Genomic DNA, 24,179 nt, shown 5'->3' with positions numbered 1-24,179 from the left:
TGCGATGAGGTGGCGACTTGTCCAGGGTGTACACCGCCTTCCACCCGAATGCAGCTGAGATATAGGCTCCAGCACCCCCGCGACACCGAAAGGGACAAGCGGTAGAAAATGGATGGATGGATGGAATTTCCAATTTAAAAAAATAATAATAATCACATTGTTATTATGGGGTATTGTCTGTAGAATTTTGAGGACAAAATTATCTTATTCCATGTTGGAATAAGACTGTAACATAACACTATGTGGAAAAGTGGAGCACTGAATACTTTCCAGATGCAAAGTAAGTCTACAAAAAATAGTTAATTTTAATTTGTTTTAATAAAAGCATTAACACACTGAAGAGCATGCTTGTGTGTGCTCAGTAACGCTAGGTAGCTCTTTTTGAGAAAGTACTTAGATTCAAAAGAACAACAGTCTTCTCCCTTTATTATTAGTCTTATTTTGTATAGAACCAGCGCCCTCAACAGTAGACATTTGATTTTGGTCTAATTATTTTCTTAGAGTTACATGAGTGCTCTGCTGTTTTAAGGACTTCCTGCAGAGAAGCTAGTCAAAGATCATTACCGCACTCTAGTGTTTTTAAGAATCTGCTACAAAAATGTGAGTCTCACATGCTTTTGCCAATGTGTTTACAGCGGTCCAAGTTCCCTCTATACAACAGAAGCACTCTAGTCTTTTAGGAATCTGCTGCAAAAATGTTTGTCTCCCAAGTTTGGAACTGAACTGATTTGGCCCCCTGGTCGCCAGTTGAATAACCCTAGTATGTAGAGAATACATCTTGAATGTGGCACATTTGAGACATTTAACATCTTGGAATATTAAAGACTCCAACCTTTAGTAAAATTGTAAAACTCGCTTTTATTGCTACATAAAATAAAAGAGAATAAAAGTACACAAGAAATAGCAAAAGAGCAGCTTTTTCCCCTCCTATAAATAACACATCCGTGTGTCCTTTTGTCTTCAGGAGCTGATAAAGTCATTGGCATTTGAAATAATATCTTGTTTTGTCTCAGGCTGTCTCATTGACATAGTTAAAGCTTGGTACACACTTAAAGACAGGCTTTTCCCTCTTTTGACCAAAGGCACCTGATTATCTTATTATGTCTTATAAGACTGTCCTGTGTTCTGAGGTGTGTCAAGGGTGAATTTGTCCCAATAATTGGCTCCAAAACAGATCAGGTCCCACAATTCTAAGTATTGAACTTGTTCTTATTACGATTATTCTTTTGTTTAATTTTCGGCTGGATTGGTTTGGATTGTGCTGAGCTGATATTATTTTACACATAATGATCAAAATGAGCTGATGTTTCATCTTTAGAATTACAGCATATTTACATGTGTACCCAGCTTAAGCTTTTAGTGAGGACACAAAGATAATAATTTTCACTTAAAAACATACCTAAATGGTCACACGCAGACTGGCAGCCTAATTTAGGCCTTAATTACACCTTCTATTAGCAACTTTCCCTGCCGACAGACAGAAAAAAAAACTAGTGTACAATGTAAATATGCAAAAAAAAATTACTACCGTATTTTTCGGACTATAAGTCGCAGTTTTTTTCTAGTTTGGCCGGGGGTGTGACTTATACTCAGGAGCGACTTATGTGTGAAATTATTAACACATTACCGTAAAATATCAAATAATATTATTTAGCTCATTCACGTAAGAGACTAGACGTATAAGATTTCATGGGATTTAGCGATTAGGAGTGACAGATTGGTTGGTAAACGTATAGCATGCTCTATGTTATAGTTATTTGAATGACTCTTACCATAATATGTTACGTTAACATACCAGGCACGTTCTCAGTAGGTTATTTATGCGTCATATAACGTACACTTATTCAGTGAAGTGAAGTGAATTATATTTATATAGCGCTTTTCTCTAGTGATTCAAAGCGCTTTACATCGTGAAACCCAATATGTAAGTTACATTTAAACCAGTGTGGGTGGAACTGGGAGCAGGTGGGTAAAGCGTCTTGCCCAAGCACACAACGGCAGTGACTAGGATGGCGGAAGCGGGGATCGAACCTGGAACCCTCAAGTTGCTGGCACGGCCGCTCTACCAACCGAGCTACACCGCCCCAAATTCAGCCTGTTGTTCACTATTGCCTTTCAAATGTCTATTCTTGGTGTTGGGTTTTATCAAATAAATTTCCCCCAAAAATGCGACTTATACTCCAGTGCGACTTATATGTTTTTGTCCTTTTTTATTGTGCATTTTCGGCCGGTGCGACTTATACCCCGGAGCGACTTATACTCCGAAAAATACGGTAATGTCATTTAGCTAACATTTACATATAAAATGTTAACGCCATGTAACATAATACATGTTTGTTTAGTTACAGGTCATTTTGAAATTGCATCACTCCAGTTCATTCTGCTCATTCCACTGTTAATGTGGGAAAAACAACCCTTTAAAAAAAGGATGTAATAGCATCATTGTGTGGGGTATAAATAGATACGGGAAATTTGTCCATATGCTTTAAATCTGGGCCTTATTTTGGCTCTTCGATGGTTCCCTTACTAAGGTCTGTCATTTTGGGATACTTGACTTTCTTTTGGTCAAGTTCATTTTGAGCCCAGAGCAGCAGCTTCAGGAGTTTGGCCAACTTGGGTGTTGATTCCCTGTTTTCATAGTCGAGCACAGACTGATTCACTTCACTCCAAACCTGAAGGAGACAAATAATGGAAAGGATTTATATAGCGCTTTTCTAGACATGTGGGTCACAAACAATAATGTTATCACCTCAGTGCTTACTTAGGTATAATATGCTGACACTCAATAGTTAAACAATTAGTTAAAGGAAAAAACAGGCATTTGTTTTATGGGCAAAACCTTTTATCGGCAGGATTTTTTTTAATTTAGTGGATTTCACTTAGGATAATGAGAAACAGGTTTCATTGCCACCATACACACTCAAATCAAACAATCAGAAAAACATAGCAAATAGAAGGTTTTGCACTTGGAGCTATAATAGTTCAAGGCTACCTTTTGTCTCTGCATCATGTTTAGCAGATCTCCAAAAGGTGACTCCTCTGGGTTATCGAATGCCAGCAGTGCCAGTGTCCTTTCCATCTCAGTTAGACATTCACGACTCTCCTCCCCCTGCTCTGCTAACTGAGACTGGGCAAATTCAAGCGCAGCTTCAGTCTCTCTCAAGCGAATGAGCTCAATGAGATGCTGCTGCTGCAAACACAAATTAAATATATGCAAACAAGAATCAACACCTGATTGTAAAGACAAATAAGTGTCTGCTGAATGAGAGTCTAACCTGTAAGTGAAAGTAAAGGTAGCGATTAGTATCCAGCAGTTCTGGATGAAGACTGTTGATCAGCGAAATTGCATCCTGAATCTGTCCTTTTAAGATCATTTCTCTGATCTTAATTCTTTCATCAAGGGACTCCAGGTCTACACTTGGCTCAATCCCGGACTCCATTCTGAACTTCTCTGCCGCTTCCTTGAAGCCCTCTGTTAACCAGAAACAGGAACTCCATTCAACTGTCACTCTAGTCGAACAAAATACACTTGACCTATACAGACATCATGTACAATGGGCATTGAGGCTGCAATTAATGGATATCTTAATAATTAGTCAGCAGCATTTTTTCCACTAGTCGACTCTTCAAACGATTATTGCTTTTACGATCTGCTGTACCGTATTTTTCGGAGTATAAATCGCTCCGGAATATAAGTCGCACCGGCCGAAAATGCATAATAAAGAAGGAAAAAAACATATATAAGTCGCACTGGAGTATAAGTCGCATTTTTGGGGGAAATGTATTTGATAAAACCCAACACCAAGAATAGACATTTGAAAGGCAATTTAAAATAAATAAAGAATAGTAAACTTGTCCAGGGCGTACCCCGCCTTCCGCCCAATTGTAGCTGAGATAGGCTCCTGCGCCCCCCGCGACCCCGAAGGGAATAAGCGGTAGAAAATGGATGGATGGATGGAACAACAGGCTGAATAAGTGTACGTTATATGACGCATAAATAACTAACTGAGAACATGCCTGGTATGTTAACGTAACATTATGGTAAGAGTCATTCAAATAACTATAACATATAGAACATGCTATACGTTTACCAAACAATCTGTCACTCCTAATCGCTGAATCCGATGAAATCTTATACATCTAGTCTCTCACGTGAATGAGCTAAATAATATTATTTGATATTTTACGGTAATGTGTTAATAATTTGACACATAAGTCGCTCCTGAGTATATGTCGCACCCCCGGCCAAACTATGAAAAAAACTGCGACTTATAGTCTGAAAAATACGGTACATGTTTAATGAGTTTGACATTTAATCCGTGACTTTAAAGGGCTGTTTGCAACCTTTCCACAGATGCCTCGTGAGTGCTAACCTTTCCAATGTATTTTACACAGTAGATCCTGCCTGCAGCTTCTAGAACGTAATAGAATAGAATAGATCTTTATTGTCATTGTACATTGCACAACGGAATTGTATGCAAAACTAATTTAGTGCAAATTCATAATAACAGATAAAAACATAAGAACATTGATAAATAGATACAAATACATAAAAATACCAAGCACTCAGCTCACATGCACAGTCATTATTGTTTTGTGTTCAGCGACACTATTGCTCTCGGTTAAAAAGTGTTCTTAAATCGGTTTGTCCGGCATTTTATTGTCCTGTATCTCCTGCCCGAGGGCAGCAGTTCAAAAAGTTTATGTCCAGGGTGAGATGGGTCCCTTATGATGTTTTGGGCCTTTTTGAGGCACCTGGCACTGTACAGTTCATCTAGGGAGGGGAGAGAGAAGCCAGTGAACTTCATGGCAGTTTCTATGACCCTCTGAAGTGCATTTCTCTCTGCCGCCGTGCAGTTGGCATACCATACACACATGCAGTATGTCAGCACACTCTCTATTGAGCAGCGATAGAAGGACAAGCAGTTTTTGTCACAGTTTGTTCTTTTTGAGGAGTCTCATAAAGTAAAGTCTCTGCTGTGCCTTTTTGATGGTCACTGAGGTGCTCATACTTAACGACAGGTCTTCCTCGATCTGGATCCCCAGGAACCTGAAGTTAGAGACCCTTTCCACATAGTCCCCATTGATGTACAGTGGTTGGATGTTTATTGTTTGTTTCTTCCGGAAATCCATGATCAGCTCCTTCGTCTTAGTGGTGTTAAGGACCAGGTTGTTTTCCCAGGTTGTTGTTAATGACATAACTATGTTAGGTCTGGGCGCTGTTAGCTAATAATAGTGATTTAAATAGCTAGCGTTAGCTTTCATTGAATGTATATTCTATCATAACAATAACATGACTGCAAATTGTTCATTGCTTCTCTTAGACTGCTTTTGTATGTGTGCACACACTCCATGCGCGTACGTGTTGTCGAGACAGGGTGAAATGTACATACATAAACTTAGTAATTGTGAAAAACAGAGATTTATAAAACAAATGTCTCCTGTTAGTAACAGTAACGTGACCTGGACAGTGCTATTTTTGGTATATTTATTGCTTTGAAAAATGTTACTGTGAGCAATTTGCAAACAGACCATTTTTAGCCCATTTTTAAAACCTCCATCCATCCATCCATCCATCCACTTTTGGACTCGAGCCTTCTTCATTATTGGTAGTTTCGTTTCAATTTCTTAATTACTGTTTGAACATTAAAGAGGAAAATATTTCTATGTACATATAAAAACAAAACATTATAGAGACATGTTGACTTGTATGTTCTGATCGTTTGAAGTTTATGTATTGTTTTTAAAATAAATATAGAAAAAAAAAGCTGTGATTGATCAGCTTTTTACGATATCATTTCCAGGGGGTTCACACAGCCCACCTTCGCTAACGTCTTCTCCTAAGGTTTTGAAGCAACAACGTGCACATTAAAAGCGATCGTTGGATCAAAATAACTAGTTATAGCTCCAACATTAAAGTGAGTGTCGAACTCGCTACCACTATTACAAACAGGAAAATGTGAGAAAGAGAATTGCAACTAGGTCCTGCCTGTGCGTACCAAAACAAAGATTGTAGATGACTGACAAGAGGCTCACTTTTTCCATGTAATTCTACTGTCGAATAAACGTGCTGAGAGCAATGCACATAATGATACATGCACAGAATGATACCTCATGTATCCAGTTTGAAAGCCAGAGACAAAAATGCAGAAATGTATTGATTATAGTTAAAGAGTTCATTTTCATTAATCGTTCGATTTACTGATAATAAATATGCAAATGAGGCAATGACACCATCTAGCAACATTTAGGATAGCCAATAGCTACTTTTCTTGCTGAGGAGTTGGCAACACTGCCCTTTTATTACTTTTAATGCTTTTTAATAACCCACAGAAACCCTGATTTAGCTAAAATTACCTGTAAAAATGAATATTTCTGGTGATCTATCAGTTATAATTTGATCAAGCGACTATTTGACAGTAACTAATCCTTGCCGAATTATTTTTATTGTTGATGTCAACGAATCGTTGGAGCCCTAATGTACACAATAAGGTTACAGTACATATAAAATGTAAACAATGCAGAATTTTCCTTAAGTGAGATTATCCACTTGGACTTAAACAGTGTTAAGTGACACAGCTAGTGAGCTCAACACATATACCATATTAAGGTAACGAGAACCATGTAGTTGTAATGTCATCTGGAAAAGCAAACACATTTTGAGTGCCTCACCTGTCACCAAATAGTTCATAATAAGTCTGTTCATATCAGCTCTCTGGATATGAACATTGTTGAGCTTATCCATCCATTCGTCTCTCGTTATGTCGTCTGGTTTCTCTGCATAGCTCATAGTGAGGATATCCTTAAATGAGAGCGAACACATTAAAACGGTTAGGACCAATGCAATTTCTGTTATGAACACGTTACTATTATTTAAGTAACAATAGCATAATGTCGTCATTTCCCAGCAACGTGTTACTAGAAATACACAGATGCTTCAGGCCTCCGATAAAAACACAACAATGAAGCCTGACTTCAGATACCACCATTCAAAACAAACTCAACTTCCGCTTTTAAATAGATTCGAATCAACCACCTGCTTTTCCACAAGTAATAACACACGCCCTATTTTATCAGTAATTTAAACCCCAGTAATCACAACAACATTACATAGTTGACATTACCTGATAATGATGTCGCCGCCTCTGAGCATTAGCAAGCCTGCTAACTGTTCTTCTTCTTCTTCGTCTTCAGCTTCTTCTTCTTTTTTGTGTTTTACGGCAGTTGGCATCTAGCCTAATGGAGCATTACCGCCACCTACTGCTTCAGAATGTCAGTCAGACAGGGACGTGTTTATTGAACAAAACACTAAAGTATAGATAGAACACATAAATACAATAAGTGAAAACATGTATCCCTACACAACGGATTTTTAAATGAAAAATATAAATACAACAAATGAATAAAATAAATAAAAACATTTATCCCTACACACCAGATTTGTAATTTAACCTTATTTTTGTCTAATCTCCTTCTTTTCTTCTGTGCTCTCTAAAATATCCTAACCTGTTTTCTGTCACCCAATTGTAATATTCCCCTCATTTATAACTCATTTATATCTATTTTAGCTTCCTCTACAACGCCATACTCTGTGTCTCATAGAAAATAAATTCCACAGACTCCTGCTGACATCCCCCACGCAATCATGTTTGAGTTGTATCCATTATTTCCATTGTTTCATTTAATGCACAGTACCACCTGCCTTAATCGTATATAATTCATTAAAAAAAGGTAATCTCCTTATTGCACTTTCTACATTTCAATTTACCACTGTCTTCTTTATCCCACCTCTCGCCATACTTACATTTCCTGCATATTTAACTTTTGACCTCTGTCTATTGTCTTACTCAAATTAATATGAATTTCAATATTTTGTTTCCCGAAAGCTCCCTTTGCCAATGCATCAGCCTTTAGGAAAACAACATTAATCATAATATTGAAGCAAAAGGGACTAATAGTACTGCCTTGTGGCGTACCATTTCCCACATTATGTGTTTTAGAATCACAATCAGAATCAGAAATACTTTATTAATCCCCGAGGGGAATTAAAACATTTCAGCACCAATTCAGAACCAATCAGAAAAAATAAATTCTTTATCCAATCTAAAACTCTCCCTCTCATACATCTTGTTTAACTTCATCAAGAGTCATCTGTGTCGTATTCTCTTCTTTGCTCAATGTGTTTATTTGTGGGGGCCAAGAGGCTAAAACACATCATTCCTTCCCGCTAGAGTCATTTTACATTCTTCAAACAATAACTGCTTGTTTCTTACCAGCTCATACAAGAAATATGACAATTAATGTATTGTCATTTTATAAATAGTTTACTTCTGCCTCTTAAAATAGAAGTACATGTCTTTGAGATGTAAAACTGTAACAACTGATGTAACACTTACCGATTGTTGCAAATAAACATACCAAAAATTGTATGTAAGTGTTGGAATTAATGTGATTTTTAGATGGCTGTGTTAGAGGTTGTGAACAATAATAATCATGATAGATTAAATTTACACACTGCTTTCTTTTCTAGTGACTCAAAGCACCCGTCACTGAGAACCCATCATTCATTCACTTCACATTCACATTAGGTGGTTGTAAGCTACATTTGTTGCCACAGTTGCCCTGGGGTAGACCGACAGAAGCATGGCTGCCAATTTGCACCAACAGCCTCTCTGACCACCACTCAACATTCATACACCTGTGTGACCTGTCAGCGGCACTGGGAGCAAGGTGGGTGAAGTAACTTGTCCAAGGACACAACAACAGTTACAAGGATGGTGAAAGCTGGATTCGTACTAGGAACCCTCAAGTTTCTGGACAGTCGCTCTACCATGTGAGCCACGCCTGCATTATCTTTTTTCAAAGTTCTTAATGAAACCCCTAATATATATAATATTATTATTGTTTTAGCTGTAATAATATTGTTTTAAATAATAAGACATCATTGCATTTAGTGATACATTTTTACTAATCTATTACATTTATATGTATTTGTTGTATTTTTCTATTCATGTATTTTATTCTTAAACACATATTGCAATTATTATTATTGTATATGTATATATATTTTTTTTATTTTTTATTTTTATTTTTTATTTTTCTACAACGAATGATAGTTTTTGAATGTTTTGTTAAGTCCGTCCTATTTTCTATGGTTGTAATACGCCTTGTGAGATAGAGCACAAAATAAAGTAAAAAGAAATGTCTGAGGACCTTACTGGTAGTGACGTGTAATGCAGCCAACTTTATGTCCAATTATCGTTATTTATTGCTACTTATTAAAATTTAGCAACATGTTTAGGTTATTACAGTTATTACACACCCAAGTATGTGTATTATAATTGATGTATAATTGATCAACATAATTGAGTAGTAAAATGTGTCCACTTTATCCATTCGTAATCATTTTTGACCCTCGCAATGTAGATAGTTTTAGTGTCAGTTTGCCTGCAAATTTGTCAATTAATTTCTACAACTAAATTGTGAAGGTTTGAGTTTGAGTTTGAGTTTGTGTTTATTTTGAACATGCATGCGTGTATGATGCATCACAATTTGCAGTTTCTCTATTCAACATGTTCGAAAAGGAGTAGGAATAAGCAGAGCTTATTTAATCCTACCCCTTTTCCTTTACATAGCAGTTGCTAAAACTTTTGTTCACTTCCTGTTCTCAATTTATTCACAATACACTGCTTAAGTAATAATAAAATAAATAAATAAATAAATAAATAATAATTAGTGAAGTAAGTTATATTTCTACAAAATTAATGGATGGATGAGATAAATTCAGAATGTTTATCATGGTTCTTCTTCTTTGTACTTTGTAAACACGTTAAGTTTGAAGAGTTTCTTGAAGTGGATTATATTAATACATTGTTTGATTTATTTGCTGAATCCATTCCATAATTTAATTCCACATACTGATATGATGTGTTGGTGAATAGGAAGGACACAAATGGAAAAAGAGACAGAAGCATTAAGCTCCGCCTTCTTCCTGAATGACGTTTCTATGGAAACGACACGACGAAACATCCCCCCCAGAAAACAGAGGGGATATTGCATTAGATAATTCGTGGAGGAGTGCATCTGTGAACGAAAAGGTAGGCAATATTCAACTATTAACGTGTGAGACAAATATTAATGTAATATTGTGTGTATAGCCATGTCAATTGAAAGTATTGCGCTGAACCTTAAAAGTTAGCCCAGTCTCTATGTTTCTTCTATATTCTTGCCAGGCATGGCGACCAAGTACAAACACACAACACACAATGAACTTTTGGAGCAGCGATGGAGGAAAGTGCAACAACAGCGACTCTATTTACCAATGTATGTTTTCAGCTAAATAGTATTAAGTCATATCGATCTCTAGTATAAAAATATGTGCTCAGACTTTTGATCATTGTGCAGGCCCATTGGTTTCCTGCAAAGTGGCAGCTCCATGGCTGTGTCACAAGCAGTGGAAGTTTACAGGCAGAACAAAGATAGGGGGAGAGTTGTGCGCAGCCCATCACCAGAGCCCCAATTTCTTTCTACTGTAGGACATATCTCCTAAATAACTACAGCTCATTCATGCAAATGTAGGGCAGCAACAAAATGTGTAATATGTCTCACTACTTGTCTTACAGACGCAAAGTGAGGATAGGAAGCAAAAGGTGAGTTTACGGTTTTTATGGTCAGTTATTTCAAATTTAAAGGGGAACTGCACTTTTTTTGGAATTTTGCCTATCGTTCACAATCATTATGAAAGACATGATGACGGATGGATTTCCTAAAATGCATTCTAAATATTAAATAAGTGTAAATAAAAGTTTGCTTACATCAGAGCCAATGGGAGCTCCACTATTCCGCCCATACAATCTGATAAATGACCATTCAAAAAGTGCCAACAATACTCAATATACATTTCGTGACTTGAATATTAACCAAGTATTAGTGATATTGTTTTTATAAGCATAACGCAGACACACTATTTATAGCGGCGCCGTGATCACTTCCAGGTGTGCCTATGTTTACATCATCGAGTGGTCTGCTGCTTCCTCGCTTCCTTGGTCCCTGTAAATTTATTCTAGATCATAAATCATGGCTCTCATCTGGAAAGTAGATGGCTGAGAATATAATCTGACAAGATATATTGAGCCGGCTCAGTGGCCTAGTGGTTAGAATGGGAGGTTGTCAGTTGAAACCCTGGCCGAGTCATACCAAATACTATAAAAAAATGGGACCCAATTAGTCCCTGCTTGGCACTCAGCATCAAGGGTTGGAATTAGGGGTTAAATCACCAAATGACTCCCGAGCGCGGCACACGCTGCTGCTCACTGCTCCCCTCACCTCCCAGTGGGTGAACAAGGGGATGGGTCAAATGCAGAGGACACATTTCACCACACCCAGTGTGTGTGCGTGACAATCGTTGGAACTTTAACTTTAACTTTAAGTTGGGACACTTTAACAGTCATTTAGGACCTGGAACTGACGAGGACAACACGAAAATCTCTTGTTCCCTCCACCCCGTTTCTTTGCAAGGCATATGAGACATGTTTCATCAGAATTTAATTAAATGAACATCCTAGCAGTCGGCATCCTAATGACAGCGGACCTTGTACAGTAAGTGATGTTTTATAATGTTTGTTGGCTCTCATAAAGTCTGCAGTGAGCAAAAATCAGTGATGAAGAAAAAAAAGTGAACATTGTGATGCGTTTTTGAAGTTAATGTGCCGCATAAACTCAAAATGATCAAAATACGTAAATATTAAATGTTATTATAAATGTGCCTGTTACTTTATTACATATATACTTACATCATGTATATACAACCTCAATGGAGGTGTTTGGATATTTTTTTAGAGGCTCTTAGACTTAGACTAGACTTAGACTTCCTTTTTATTGTCATTCAAATTTGAACTTTACAGCACAGATAAGAACGGAATTTCGTTACATAAGCTGATGGTAGTGCTGGATAAAAAAGCAATAAGGTGCATATATAAATAAATAAATAGGTTACCGTACAGATAAATATATTGCACTTTTCCACATGCGTCCACGTTTAAGGATGTATGTTATATTGTATTTTTTATTTAAGCGAGTTAATCCATTTTGGGGGGAGTTGAGGGGATAATTTAACTATGATGCGTTCAAGAGTCTTACGGCCTGAGGGAAGAAGCTGTTACAGAACCTGGAGGTTCTGCTTCGGAGGCTGCGGAACCTCTTTCTAGAGTCCAGCAGTGAAAACAGTCCTTGGTGAGGGTGGGAGGAGTCTTTGCAGATTTTCTGAGCCCTGGTCAGGCAGCGGCTTTTTGCGATCTCCTGGATAGGAGGAAGAGGAGTCCTGATTATCTTTTCCGCCGTCATCACCACTCTCCGGAGAGACTTCCAGTCTAAAGCATTGCAGGCTCCAGTCCAGACAGAGATGCTGTTGGTCAGCAGGCTCTCTATAGTGCCTCTGTAGAATGTGGTGAGAAGGGGGGAGGGAGCTGTGCTCTTTTCATCAGCCGCAAAAAGTGCATGCGCTGCTGAGCTCTTTTTACAAGAGCTCCGGTGTGTAGGGACTCTTGTAAAAAGAGCTCAGCAGCGCATGCACTTTTTGCGTCTACAGGCAGAATTGAACGGCTCCCATAGGCTCCATTGTAAACAAACTTTTGATCGGATTTATTTAATATTTAGGATTGATTACAAAAAAAATCCATCCATCATCAGTCTTTCAGAATGATTGTCAACGAGAGGCAAAATTCCCAAAAAAGTGCAGTTCCCCTTTAAAACTACCTTCTTTTATACTGACCACTCTTGCAGATGAACTACATATTCTTGAAGCAATGTGTAGAAAGCCGACCAGTAATTCCAATCCCACAGCAGTGGTTGAAATCCATTGATGGTAAAATCCCTCCTAAACATAAAGACAATATTCAGAAAAGGAAACTCCTGCAGGAGCTCCTCTGCGAAGTCACCGACAATTTTCATGACGTTATCGTCAAGCACACAGGTATTGACAATTTTATGTATGTACTGTACATCATCTATGCATGATTACATAATATGTATTTGTTTAAGTGAACACATTCTTAAAGAATCCAGAGTGTGAAGACACTACCTCAGAGAAACATCAATCTCTCCCACTGCAGTGAGTGATTTAATGATACGTATGATTCATCATCAGTTTGTTGATCCTTTTGTAAAATGATTGTCTTTTATAGCATTCTTGAATTTTTCCCAACACGACACGAGACATTTATTGCAAACCGGAACCTGATGAAGGAACATTTGCACATTTTACATCCAGTTATGCAAACTGTCTTGGATATTGGCTACACAACCTTTTCTTCAATGGTTTTGGTGGATATTTCAGGATATAGGTAGGAAAAAAGGTTCTATATGCACAGAAGCTTCAATATTCAAGTACTTGTGGTAATGTCTCCTGTCAAGATTGAACAAATTGGTGTATCATATTGGTTCAGGTCTTTGGGGCCTGTTGATTGCAAGGTGCTACATAAAGACCTGGCTGAAGAATGTGAGGCGACAGAAGAGAGCATCATGGATACCTGGTTCCCTAAAGTCATCAACTTACTAACAAGTCCAAAAACATTGGGATCAGTTAAAGAAGAATCACTAGATGCCTTCTTTGACTGCGCATGCACCCTAATCTCTAATCAGGTGGCGTTGTGTTGCATACATTATTGAATACTCTTTAGAGTTAATTTCATTTTGATTTTCCTCATTTCATATAGTCTCTTTGCATTATTTTTTAGTAAACATTAGCACTGTTTGTTTTTTCTAAATTCCTAGTTGAAAGTGGTCCTTGAAAGGAGTGTACAGAAGTTTGTTTACCCATTTGAGCCAAGCAACTCCCACTTCTTGCCCATCTTTCAAATGGCGCTAACATTTAATGAAGAAAAGATGGAAATATGCCCGACCTTACAGGAACTAGAAGCAGATGTTTTTGAAATCCTTAATGCCATCACAAGTACACTGCAGGTGAGATTATGAACCTATGATAATTTCAATCTACTTTTTAAAAAATCCTTGTGGTCAAGATAATATGTAATGAATGCTTTGGTGTAAATTTTGATCTACAGTCATCTCCACAGTCACATTTTTAACCCATTTTCTGAGTTTGTCCGCAAAAGAGTTAGTAGAGGCGTTCCCTTAAAGTTGCAAATGAAACCTTTACTGCATGTCACACGTCAGTGTTATTCAACCCAAGTAGTAATGTCACATGGGGGCATCTTTTTAATGGTAGTTCAAACAGGTAGGAATTCATTTAATTGACATCAGAGGGACGGCATGAGATGAGAAGGAATAACATGAGTTACTGAAAGCAACTGTCTCGGCTCAGCAAAGGGGGAGGAGGCTGGTCAACAGCATAAAGTGCACAAGGATGCCCACATAAGTCTGTCCATAAATCTGTGTCGTCACAAGTTGTCCACTGTTAAAAACACAGCGTTCAGAACTGTGCAAGTTCATGCTCAAATGCATTAACCGCATGATCATCATACATTCCCTTTAAAGGCCTACTGAAACCCACTACTACCGACCACGCAGTCTGATAGTTTATATATCAATGATGAAATCTTAACATTGCAACACATGCCAATACGGCCGGGTTAACTTATAAAGTGCAATTTTAAATTTCCCGCTAAACTTCCGGTTGAAAACGTCTTTGGATGATGACGTATGCGCGTGACGTAACCAGTGAAACAGAAGTATCGGTACCCCATTGAATACAATACAAAATAGCTCTGTTTTCATCTCATAATTCCACAGTATTCTGGACATCTGTGTTGGTGAATCTTTTGCAATTTGTTTAATGAACAATGAAGACTGCAATGAGCTGCCACCTTACCGTGGTAGAGGAACTTGCGTGTCCCAATGATCCTAGGAGCTATGTTGTCCGGGGGCTTCCATGCCCCCTGGTAGGGTCTCCCAAGACAAACAGGTCCTAGGTGAGGGATCAGACAAAGAGCAGCTCGAAGACTTCTATGGAAATACAAGAACCGAGACTCAGATTTCCCTCGCCAGGACGCGGGTCACCGGAGCCAGGCCCGGAGTTGGGGCACAACGGCGAGCGCCTGGTGGCCCGGCCTGTCCCCATGGGGCCCGGCCGGGCACAGCCCGAAGAGGCAACGTGGGTTCCCCCTCCAATGGGCTCACCACCCATAGCAGGGGCCATAGAGGTCGGGTGCAATGTGAGCTGGGCGGCAGCCGAGGGCAGGGCACTTGGCGGTCCGATCCTCGGCTACAGAAGCTAGCTCTTGGGACGTGGAACGTCACCTCGCTGGGGGGGAAGGAGCCTGAGCTAGTGTGCGAGGTGGAGAAGTTCCGGCTAGATATAGTCGGACTCACTTCGACGCACAGCAAGGGCTCTGGAACCAGTTCTCTCGAGAGGGGATGGACTCTCTTCCACTCTGGCGTTGCCGGCTGTGAGAGGCGACGGGCTGGGGTGGCAATTCTTGTTGCCCCCCGGCTCAGAACCTGCATGTTGGAGTTCAACCCGGTGGACGAGAGGGTAGCTTCTCTCCGCCTTCGGGTGGGGGGACGGGTCCTGACTGTTGTTTGCGCTTACGCGCCGAACAGCAGCTCAGAGTACCCACCCTTTTTGGATTCACTCGAGGGAGTACTTGAGGGTGCTCCCCCGGGTGATTCCCTCGTTCTACTGGGGGACTTCAACGCTCATATTGGCAACGACAGTGAAACCTGGAGAGGCGTGATTGGTAAGAATGTCCGCCCGGATCTGAACCCGAGTGGTGTTTTGTTATTGGACTTTTGTGCCCGTCACGGATTGTCCATAACGAACACCATGTTCAAGCATAAGGGTGTCCATATGTGCACTTGGCGCCAGGGCACCCTGGGCCGCAGTTCCATGATCGACTTTGTAGTTGTGTCATCGGATTTGTGGCCTCATGTTTTGGACACTCGGGTGAAGAGAGGGGCGGAGCTTTCTACCGATCACCACCTGGTGGTGAGTTGGCTGCGATGGTGGGGGAGGATGCCGGACAGATCTGGCAGGCCCAAACGCATTGTGAGGGTTTGCTGGGAACGTCTGGCAGAGTCTCCTGTCAGAGAGAGTTTGAATTCCCACCTCCGGAAGAACTTTGAACATGTCACGAGGGAGGTGCTGGACATTGAGTGGACCATGTTCCGTACCTCTATTGTCGAGGCGGCTGATTGGAGCTGTGGCTGCAAAGTAGTTGGTGCCTGTCGTGGCGGCAATCCTAGAACCCGTTGGTGGACACCGGCGGTGAGGGATGCCGTCAAGCTGAAGAAAGAGTCCTATCGGGTTCTTTTGGCTCATAGGACTCCTGAGGCAGCGGACAGGTACCGACAGGCCAAGCGGTGTGCGGCTTCAGCGGTCACGGAGGCAAAAACTCGGACATGGGAGGAGTTCGGGGAAGCCATGGAAAACGACTTCCGGACGGCTTCGAAGCGATTCTGGACCACCATCCGCCGCCTCTGGAAGGGGAAGCAGTGCACTATCAACACCGTGTATGGTGAGGATGGTGTTCTGCTGACCTCGACTGCGGATGTTGTGGATCGGTGGAGGGAATACTTCGAAGACCTCCTCAATCCCACCAACACGTCTTCCTATGAGGAAGCAGTGCCTGGGGAATCTGTGGTGGGCTCTCCTATTTCTGGGGCTGAGGTTGCTGAGGTAGTTAAAAAGCTCCTCGGTGGCAGGGCCCCGGGGGTGGATGAGATCCGCCCGGAGTTCCTCAAGGCTCTGGATGCTGTGGGGCTGTCTTGGTTGACAAGACTCTGCAGCATCGCGTGGACATCGGGAGCGGTACCTCTGGATTGGCAGACCGGGGTGGTGGTTCCTCTCTTTAAAAAGGGGAACCGGAGGGTGTTTTCTAACTATCGGGGGATCACACTCCTCAGCCTTCCCGGTAAGGTCTATTCAGGTGTACTGGAGAGGAGGCTACGCCGGGTAGTCGAACCTCGGATTCAGGAGGAACAGTGTGGTTTTCGTCCTGGTCGTGGAACTGTGGACCAGCTCTATACTCTCGGCAGGGCCCTTGAGGGTGCATGGGAGTTTGCCCAACCAGTCTACATGTGCTTTGTGGACTTGGAAAAGGCATTCGACCGTGTCCCTCGGGAAGTCCTGTGGGGAGTGCTCAGAGAGTATGGGGTATCGGACTGTCTGATTGTGGCGGTCCGCTCCCTGTATGATCAGTGTCAGGCGTTGAGGGGATCCAGTTTGGTGGCTGCAGGATTAGGTCTCTGCTTTTTGCAGATGATGTGGTCCTGATGGCTTCATCTGGCCAGGTTCTTCAGCTCTCACTGGATCGGTTTGCAGCTGAGTGTGAAGCGACTGGGATGAGAATCAGCACCTCCAAGTCCGAGTCCATGGTTCTCGCCCGGAAAAGGGTGGAGTGCCATCTCCGGGTTGGGGAGGAGATCTTGCCCCAAGTGGAGGAGTTCAAGTACCTCGGAGTCTTGTTCACGAGTGAGGGAAGAGTGGATCGTGAGAACGACAGGCGGATCGGTGCGGCGTCTTCAGTAATGCGGACGCTGTATCGGTCTGTTGTGGTGAAGAAGGAGCTGAGCCGCAAGGCAAAGCTCTCAATCTACCGGTCGATCTACGTTCCCATCCTCACCTATGGTCATGAGCTTTGGGTTATGACCGAAAGGACAAGATCACGGGTACAAGCGGCCGAAATGAGTTTCCTCCGCCGGGTGGCGGGTCTCTCCCTTAGAGATAGGGTGAGAAGCTCTGTCATCCGGGAGGAGCTCAAAGTAAAGCCACTGCTCCTCCACATCGAGAGGAGCCAGATGAGGTGGTTCGGGCATCTGGTCAGGATGCCACCCGAACGCCTCCCTAGGGAGGTGTTTAGGGCACGTCCGACCGGTAGGAGGCCACGGGGAAGACCCAGGACACGTTGGGAAGACTATGTCTCCCGGCTGGCCTGGGAACGCCTCGGGATCCCCCGGGAAGAGCTGGACGAAGTGGCTGGGGAGAGGGAAGTCTGGGCTTCCCTGCTTAGGCTGCTGCCCCCGCGACCCGACCTCAGATAAGCGGAAGAAGTTGGATGGATGGATGGATGGACTGCAAAGAAGAAAGTTGTAGGTGGGATCGGTGTATTAGCGGCGGACTACAGCAACACAACCAGGAAGACTTTGACTCGGATAGCAGACGCGCTAGCCGACGCTAGCCCCCGACCGCACAGATGATCGTGGTGAAGTCCTTCGTCCTTCCGTCGATCGCTGGAACGCAGGTGAGCACGGGTGTTGATGAGCAGATGAGGGCTGGCTGGCGTAGGTGGAGCGCTAATGTTTTTATCATAGCTCTGTGAGGTCCCGTTACTAAGTTAGCTTCAATGGCCTCGTTGGCAACAGCATTTTTAAGCTTTGCCAAGCTGGAAAGCATTAACCGTGTATTTACATGTTCATGGTTTAATAGAATTGTTGATTTTCTGTCTATCCTTCCAGTCAGGGATTTATGTATTTTGTTTCTATCTGCATTTGAGCCCGATGCTATCACGTTAGCTCTGTAGCTAAGTTAGCTTCAATGGCGTCGTTAGCAACAGCATTGTTAACCTTCGCCAGGCTGGAAAGCATTAACCCTGTATTTACATGTCCATGGTTTAATAGTATTGTTGATCTTCTGTCTATCCTTCCAGTCAGGGATTTTTTTATTTTGTTTCTATATGCAGTTAAGCACAATGCTATCACGTTAGCTCCGTAGCTAAAGTGTTTCGTCGATGTATTGTCGTGGAGATAAAAGTCACTGTGAATGTCCATTTCGCGTTCTCGACTCTCATTTTCAAGAGGATATAGTATCTGAGGTGGTTTAAAATACAAATCCGTGATCCACAATAGAAAAAGGAGAGAGTGTGGAATCCAATTAGCCAGCTTGTACCTAAGTTACGGTCAGAGCGAAAAAAGATATGTCTTGCACTGCATTCTAGTCCTTCACTCTAACGTTCGTCATCCACAAATCTTTCATCCTTGTTCAAATTAATGGGGTAATCGTTGCTTTCTTGGTCCGAATCTCTCTCGCTGCTGGTGTAAACAATAGGAAAATATGAGCAGTCCTTCCTCCGGTGTCGTCACGCTACTTCCGGTAGGGGCAAGGCTTTTTTTTATCAGAGACCAAAAGTTGCTAACTTTATCGTCGTTATTCTATACTAAATCATTTCAGCAAAAATATGGCAATATCGCGAAACTATTAAGTATGACACATAGAATGGATCTGCTATCCCCGTTTAAATAAAAACAATTAATTCCAGTAGGCCTTTAACAACCATGAACCGAAAATATTTGTTCATACATTTTTCAAGTAGTCCTTTATCGTGTGAAATGTACTTACATTGTGCGTTCATTTACAGAAAGTCCAGACAGTTCAGTCATGGCTGGAGAAATCCACATCTGCGTTTGTGGATGCCAAGGCCACTGATCACACACTTGTTTGGGCTCGTTTAACTGTAAAGGAAACTGTGTGTGACAATCTAAAAGAACCACACTCATATTTCCAGAATTACGGTAATGTAAACATAATTTCAAAGATATTAATATTTATTGAGCATGTTTTTTCAATTGCTATTATATTGTATTATAATATTTTATTTTATAGTTGAGAACTATGACTGGTTAGTCAATGGAACTGCTCAGACTCGAGTTGAGACCTTTGTCCAAGAAACCCATTCATTTGAGGAATATATTCAGGTGAGAAACGACATTCTGCATAATTTAAAAACTGTCTGTGATGACTGTCAGTGTGTGACTGTACTTTACAGCAAGTGGATGAGTTCTGTGACTTGTCAAGGAAGATTGCCAACCTCCCAACAAAAGCTCACTTTGCAATGATCCAGCTAGACTGTGAGAAGCTGAATCATGGACTGGCTAATAAAGCTAAAGCCTGGGCTGAAATACTTATCGACACAATGACAACCAAACATTGTGAGCAAATTCTGCAGTGAGTAAACAAAAAATATCATTAAACTGCCCCTTTTGCGGGAGAATACATGCATGTGGATTCAAATTGCCCACCTTAGCATGTGTCATGTTTTTTGTTTGATGAAAGGATCTGCTGTGATTTTGAAACCATCCAAGAAAATGCTTTAAAAGTGCCAGGGACTACAGACCACATGGCCAACATGATTGAATACATTGAATTAACTAAGACACAGGGCATTGCAATTCTCAATAGAAAAATAGAGGTAATCTTTTGACCAATAGTTTTTTTTTGTTGTTGCCACACTTACACAAAAGTACAATCAACATCAATTGTTTTTGTGATCTGACAGAAAGCCTATGACAGACTCAAATACTTCTTAGATGTCCGCATATTAGAACCTGAAGCTCTAGAACTCAATTCAACTGTATTTACGTGGCCATTGAAAATCCAAGAGGTCTTTAAAAACAGCGATGAGGTAATGCTCCTGTCTAAATGTATATGTTTATCATGATTGTTTTGTTCTCAAATATAATCAAGATAAATTATTCTTGGTTTTCAGCTTTTGCAGAAGTCTAAGAAGACAGGAGAGCAGGATATGATTGCTAAAAGAGAAAGCGTAATGGTACACCTGGTCAAGCTGAAACATAGAGTTGACGAATTCCCCCACTGCTCTGAGCTGGATATGATACAGCAGGTGTATTGAATCATTACGGCCCATAGAGAACCATAAAACAAAGTCACGCTATCTGTAGCTCAATGGGTAAAAGCTTGGTTTGGTATGGGAGCTGGCCCAATTATCGAAAGCAGGACTTGTTGTGAGGTTAATTCCTCGACCAACTGTTGTTTGGTGCTTTTTGTGTATAGTGTACTGTAGTTGCATCACACCAACATGTCGGCATTGGTGCACATCCCTAGGATGCTGCTTGAACAAAGACTTTATAATTTAACTTTTTGGGGAATAACTGCATGGTTGTTCAAAAAGAACACATCTATCAGAGCTCGGTAATTGTCTGCGTTTTTTTAATCTCTAAAATATGATTTTCTTTACAGTACATAACAGAGGTCAGAGCAGTTCAGACCCTTCTTCACGAGGCCGAAGAAGCCATTGCTGACATCAACAAAGATGAGCTTTTTCATCAGTGGGAACCAACATGTTACCCTGAAGTTGAGGTCATTAGAAAGAGTGTTGAACAGTACCATAAGATGTTTGGGTTCATATACAAATGGCAGCGTGCAGAGAACAGGTCCGATTTTAGCTGTATGCCTTTTGTTATTTCATAATGTCATTTCCAACTATTACTTCTGTTATCTTCTCTGTGAACAGCTGGATGGATGGTTCTTTCCAGGAACTAGATGGGGAAGGAATGGAGGTAAAACTTGATGAGTTCTTCAGGGAGATCTTTAAGATGCTGAAGTATTTCCAACAACAAAAGAGCAAGGGTAAACAAGAAATTAGGAAGCCTACTGGAACCAGAGGACGACGTACTGAAGATGATACAAACAAGGATTCCAATTCTACAATAGTCCTGTGCTCCACTGTACTCGAGCAAATAAAAGAGTTCAGGGTATATAGTGTAACTATTGTTTCAAAATGTAAGTATGCATATTATGTTATGGTGTTGTTTGTTCTAATTCATTGTGTAGGAGTATATCCCCTTGGTGTCTGTCCTGTGTAATCGGGGTCTCAGAGATCGCCACTGGCAGCATATGTCAGACAAAGTTGGTTATGACCTCACTCCTCACTCTGGTACAACACTACGCAAAGTTCTCTGTCAAAAATTGGCTCCTTATCTGGAAGAGTTTGAGTCAGTCAGTGCTGCTGCCAGTAAAGTAAGAATTACTGAATTATGCATTTTATTTTTTTGTGTGTCAGCTGAACATACAACCATTTGAATTACCTTGCATTTTGATTCATGCATCTTACAGGAATTTTCCATGGAGAAGGCCCTGGAAAACATGGTCACTGCTTGGGATGGGGTTTCCCTCCAGCACCAGCCATACAGAGACACTGGTGTGTCTATCATTGCTGCTTTGGATGAAATTCAGGCAATGCTTGATGACCAGATTGTGAAAACTCAGACAATGAGGAGCTCACCATTCATCAAGCCTCTTGAAAAAGAGGTCAAGGTTAATATCATATCCGTTTGGTGATACATAGTAGGTGTTACGGCTGTCTTAGACTAATTATTTTTAAAGTCCAATCTGATCTGTTAAGTTCTGCCTTAAATATATGGAATGGTTTAAAAAATAAATAAAAGCCCATATAATATACATATCTAATTTGCAACTTTTCCCAACTCAAGGACAAAAGGCTGAACACTCAGATAAACAAATAAACCCAGTAAACATTGAATGAAGTTTAATGTTTTAGGGTGGTCCTTCGATCGGCCTCGCTTCAGCTTTGGCAGAGCGCCGACAAGACAATCAAACCTGACTATCTAGAGCAGCATATACGTATATGTATATATATATATATATATATATATATATATATATATATATATATATATATATATATATATATATATATATATATATATATATATATATATATATATTTATATTTATATATATAGATATATATTTATATACAGTATATATATTTATATATATAATTATATATATATATATATACAGTATATTTATATATATATATATATATATATATATATATATATATATATATATATATATATATATATATATATATATATATATATATATATATATATATATACTGTATATATATATACATATATATATATATATATATATATATATATATATACAGTAAATATATATATATATATATATATATATATATTTAGATATATAGATATATATTTATATACAGTATATATATTTATATATATAATTGTATATATATATATACAGTATATTTATATATATATATATATATATATATATATATATATATATATATATATATATATATATATATATATATATATATATATATATATATATATATATATATATATATATATATATATACTGTATATATACTGTATATATACTGTATATATATATACAAATATATATAATATATAAATATATATATAAATATATGTTTATATATACATTTATATATATATATATATATATATATATATATATATATATATGTATGTGTGGGAAAAAAATCACAAGACTATTTCATCTCTACAGGCCTGTTTCATGAGGGGTTTCCTCAATCGAGGATTGAGGAAACCCCTCATGAAACAGGCCTGTAGAGATGAAATAGTCTTGTGATTTTTTTCCCACACATACATATTACGCTCTACCACGGTATCGAGCACTATTTTTTGGATAATCTAATTAAGACATATATATATATATATATATATATATATATATATATATATATATATATATATATATATATATATATATATATATATATATACAGTGGGGCAAAAAAGTATTTAGTCAGCCACCCATTGGATGTCAATGGGTGGCTGACTAAATACTTTTTTGCCCCACTGTATATATATATATATATATATATATATATATATATATATATATATATATATATATATATATAATGATAAATGGGTTATACTTGTATAGCGCTTTTCTACCTTCAAGGTACTCAAAGCGCTTTGACACTATTTCCACATTCACCCATTTACACACACATTCACACACTGATGGCGGGAGCTGCCATGCAAGGCGCTAACCAGCAGCCATCAGGAGCAAGGGTGAAGTGTCTTGCCCAAGGACACAACGGACGTGACTAGGATGGTAGAAGGTGGGGATTGAACCCCAGTAACCAGCAACCTTCCGATTGCTGGCACAGCCACTCTACCAACTTCGCCACGCCGTCCCCTATATATATATATATATATATATATATAGGGGACGTATATATATATATATATATATATATATATATATACATACCGTATTTGTCGGAGTATAAGTCGCACCGGCCGAAAATGCATAATAAAGAAGGGAAAAAACATATATAAGTCGCACTGGAGTATAAGTCGCATTTTTGGGGGAAATGCATTTGATAAAACCCAACAACAAGAATAGACATTTGAAAGGCAATTTTAAATAAATAAAGAATAGTGAACAACAGACTGAATAAGTGTACGTTATCTGACGCATAAATAACCAACTGAGAACGTAAGAGTCATTCAAATAACTATAACATATAGAACATGCTATACGTTTACCAAACAATCTGTCACTCCTAATCGCTAAATCCCATGAAATCTTATACGTCTAGTCTCTTACGTGAATGAGCTAAATAATATTATTAGATATTTTA

General features: G+C 39.6%; 2 protein-coding genes across 2 annotated transcripts in view; one reads left to right on the top strand and one right to left on the bottom strand.

Moving 5' to 3' along the window:
* Nucleotides 1–843: 843 nt before the first annotated feature.
* LOC133653895 (glucose-induced degradation protein 8-B homolog) lies at nucleotides 844–7,317 on the bottom strand. Its single transcript, XM_062053714.1, has 5 exons — nucleotides 7,125–7,317; nucleotides 6,673–6,802; nucleotides 3,276–3,472; nucleotides 2,993–3,190; nucleotides 844–2,672 (listed from the first exon to the last, which is right to left on the bottom strand). Exons 2-5 carry the CDS (start codon nucleotides 6,788–6,790, stop codon nucleotides 2,499–2,501), a joined length of 687 nt encoding a protein of 228 aa, XP_061909698.1. The 5' UTR covers nucleotides 6,791–6,802; nucleotides 7,125–7,317; the 3' UTR covers nucleotides 844–2,498.
* Nucleotides 7,318–12,780: 5,463 nt separating this feature from the next.
* Nucleotides 12,781–24,179, top strand: part of LOC133653893 (dynein axonemal heavy chain 12-like) — a 46,550-nt gene continuing 35,151 nt past the window's right edge. Inside the window, 15 exon segments of the mRNA XM_062053711.1 lie at nucleotides 12,781–12,970; nucleotides 13,039–13,108; nucleotides 13,182–13,340; nucleotides 13,443–13,638; nucleotides 13,771–13,959; nucleotides 19,311–19,464; nucleotides 19,556–19,647; nucleotides 19,719–19,897; nucleotides 20,006–20,141; nucleotides 20,229–20,354; nucleotides 20,439–20,573; nucleotides 20,930–21,123; nucleotides 21,204–21,407; nucleotides 21,568–21,709; nucleotides 21,806–22,006. Coding sequence (XP_061909695.1) covers nucleotides 12,781–12,970; nucleotides 13,039–13,108; nucleotides 13,182–13,340; nucleotides 13,443–13,638; nucleotides 13,771–13,959; nucleotides 19,311–19,464; nucleotides 19,556–19,647; nucleotides 19,719–19,897; nucleotides 20,006–20,141; nucleotides 20,229–20,354; nucleotides 20,439–20,573; nucleotides 20,930–21,123; nucleotides 21,204–21,407; nucleotides 21,568–21,709; nucleotides 21,806–22,006 — 2,367 coding nt within the window.

This window comes from Entelurus aequoreus, linkage group LG07 (genome assembly GCF_033978785.1).
Source record: "Entelurus aequoreus isolate RoL-2023_Sb linkage group LG07, RoL_Eaeq_v1.1, whole genome shotgun sequence".
NCBI lineage: Eukaryota > Metazoa > Chordata > Actinopteri > Syngnathiformes > Syngnathidae > Entelurus > Entelurus aequoreus.
This window is presented reverse-complemented; position numbering and strand designations above follow the sequence as displayed.

What these genes read in the sequence shown, in the direction of transcription:
- LOC133653895 (XM_062053714.1), bottom strand. Translation starts at nt 6,790, where the DNA reads ATGAGCTATGCAGAGAAACCAGACGACATAACGAGAGACGAATGGATG. An exon ending in TATGAACTATTTGGTGACAG is followed by an intron (nt 3,473 to 6,672) that starts GTGAGGCACTCA and finishes TCTGGTTAACAG; the next exon opens with AGGGCTTCAAGGAAGCGGCA. An exon ending in ACCTTTACTTTCACTTACAG is followed by an intron (nt 3,191 to 3,275) that starts GTTAGACTCTCA and finishes TTGTGTTTGCAG; the next exon opens with CAGCAGCATCTCATTGAGCT.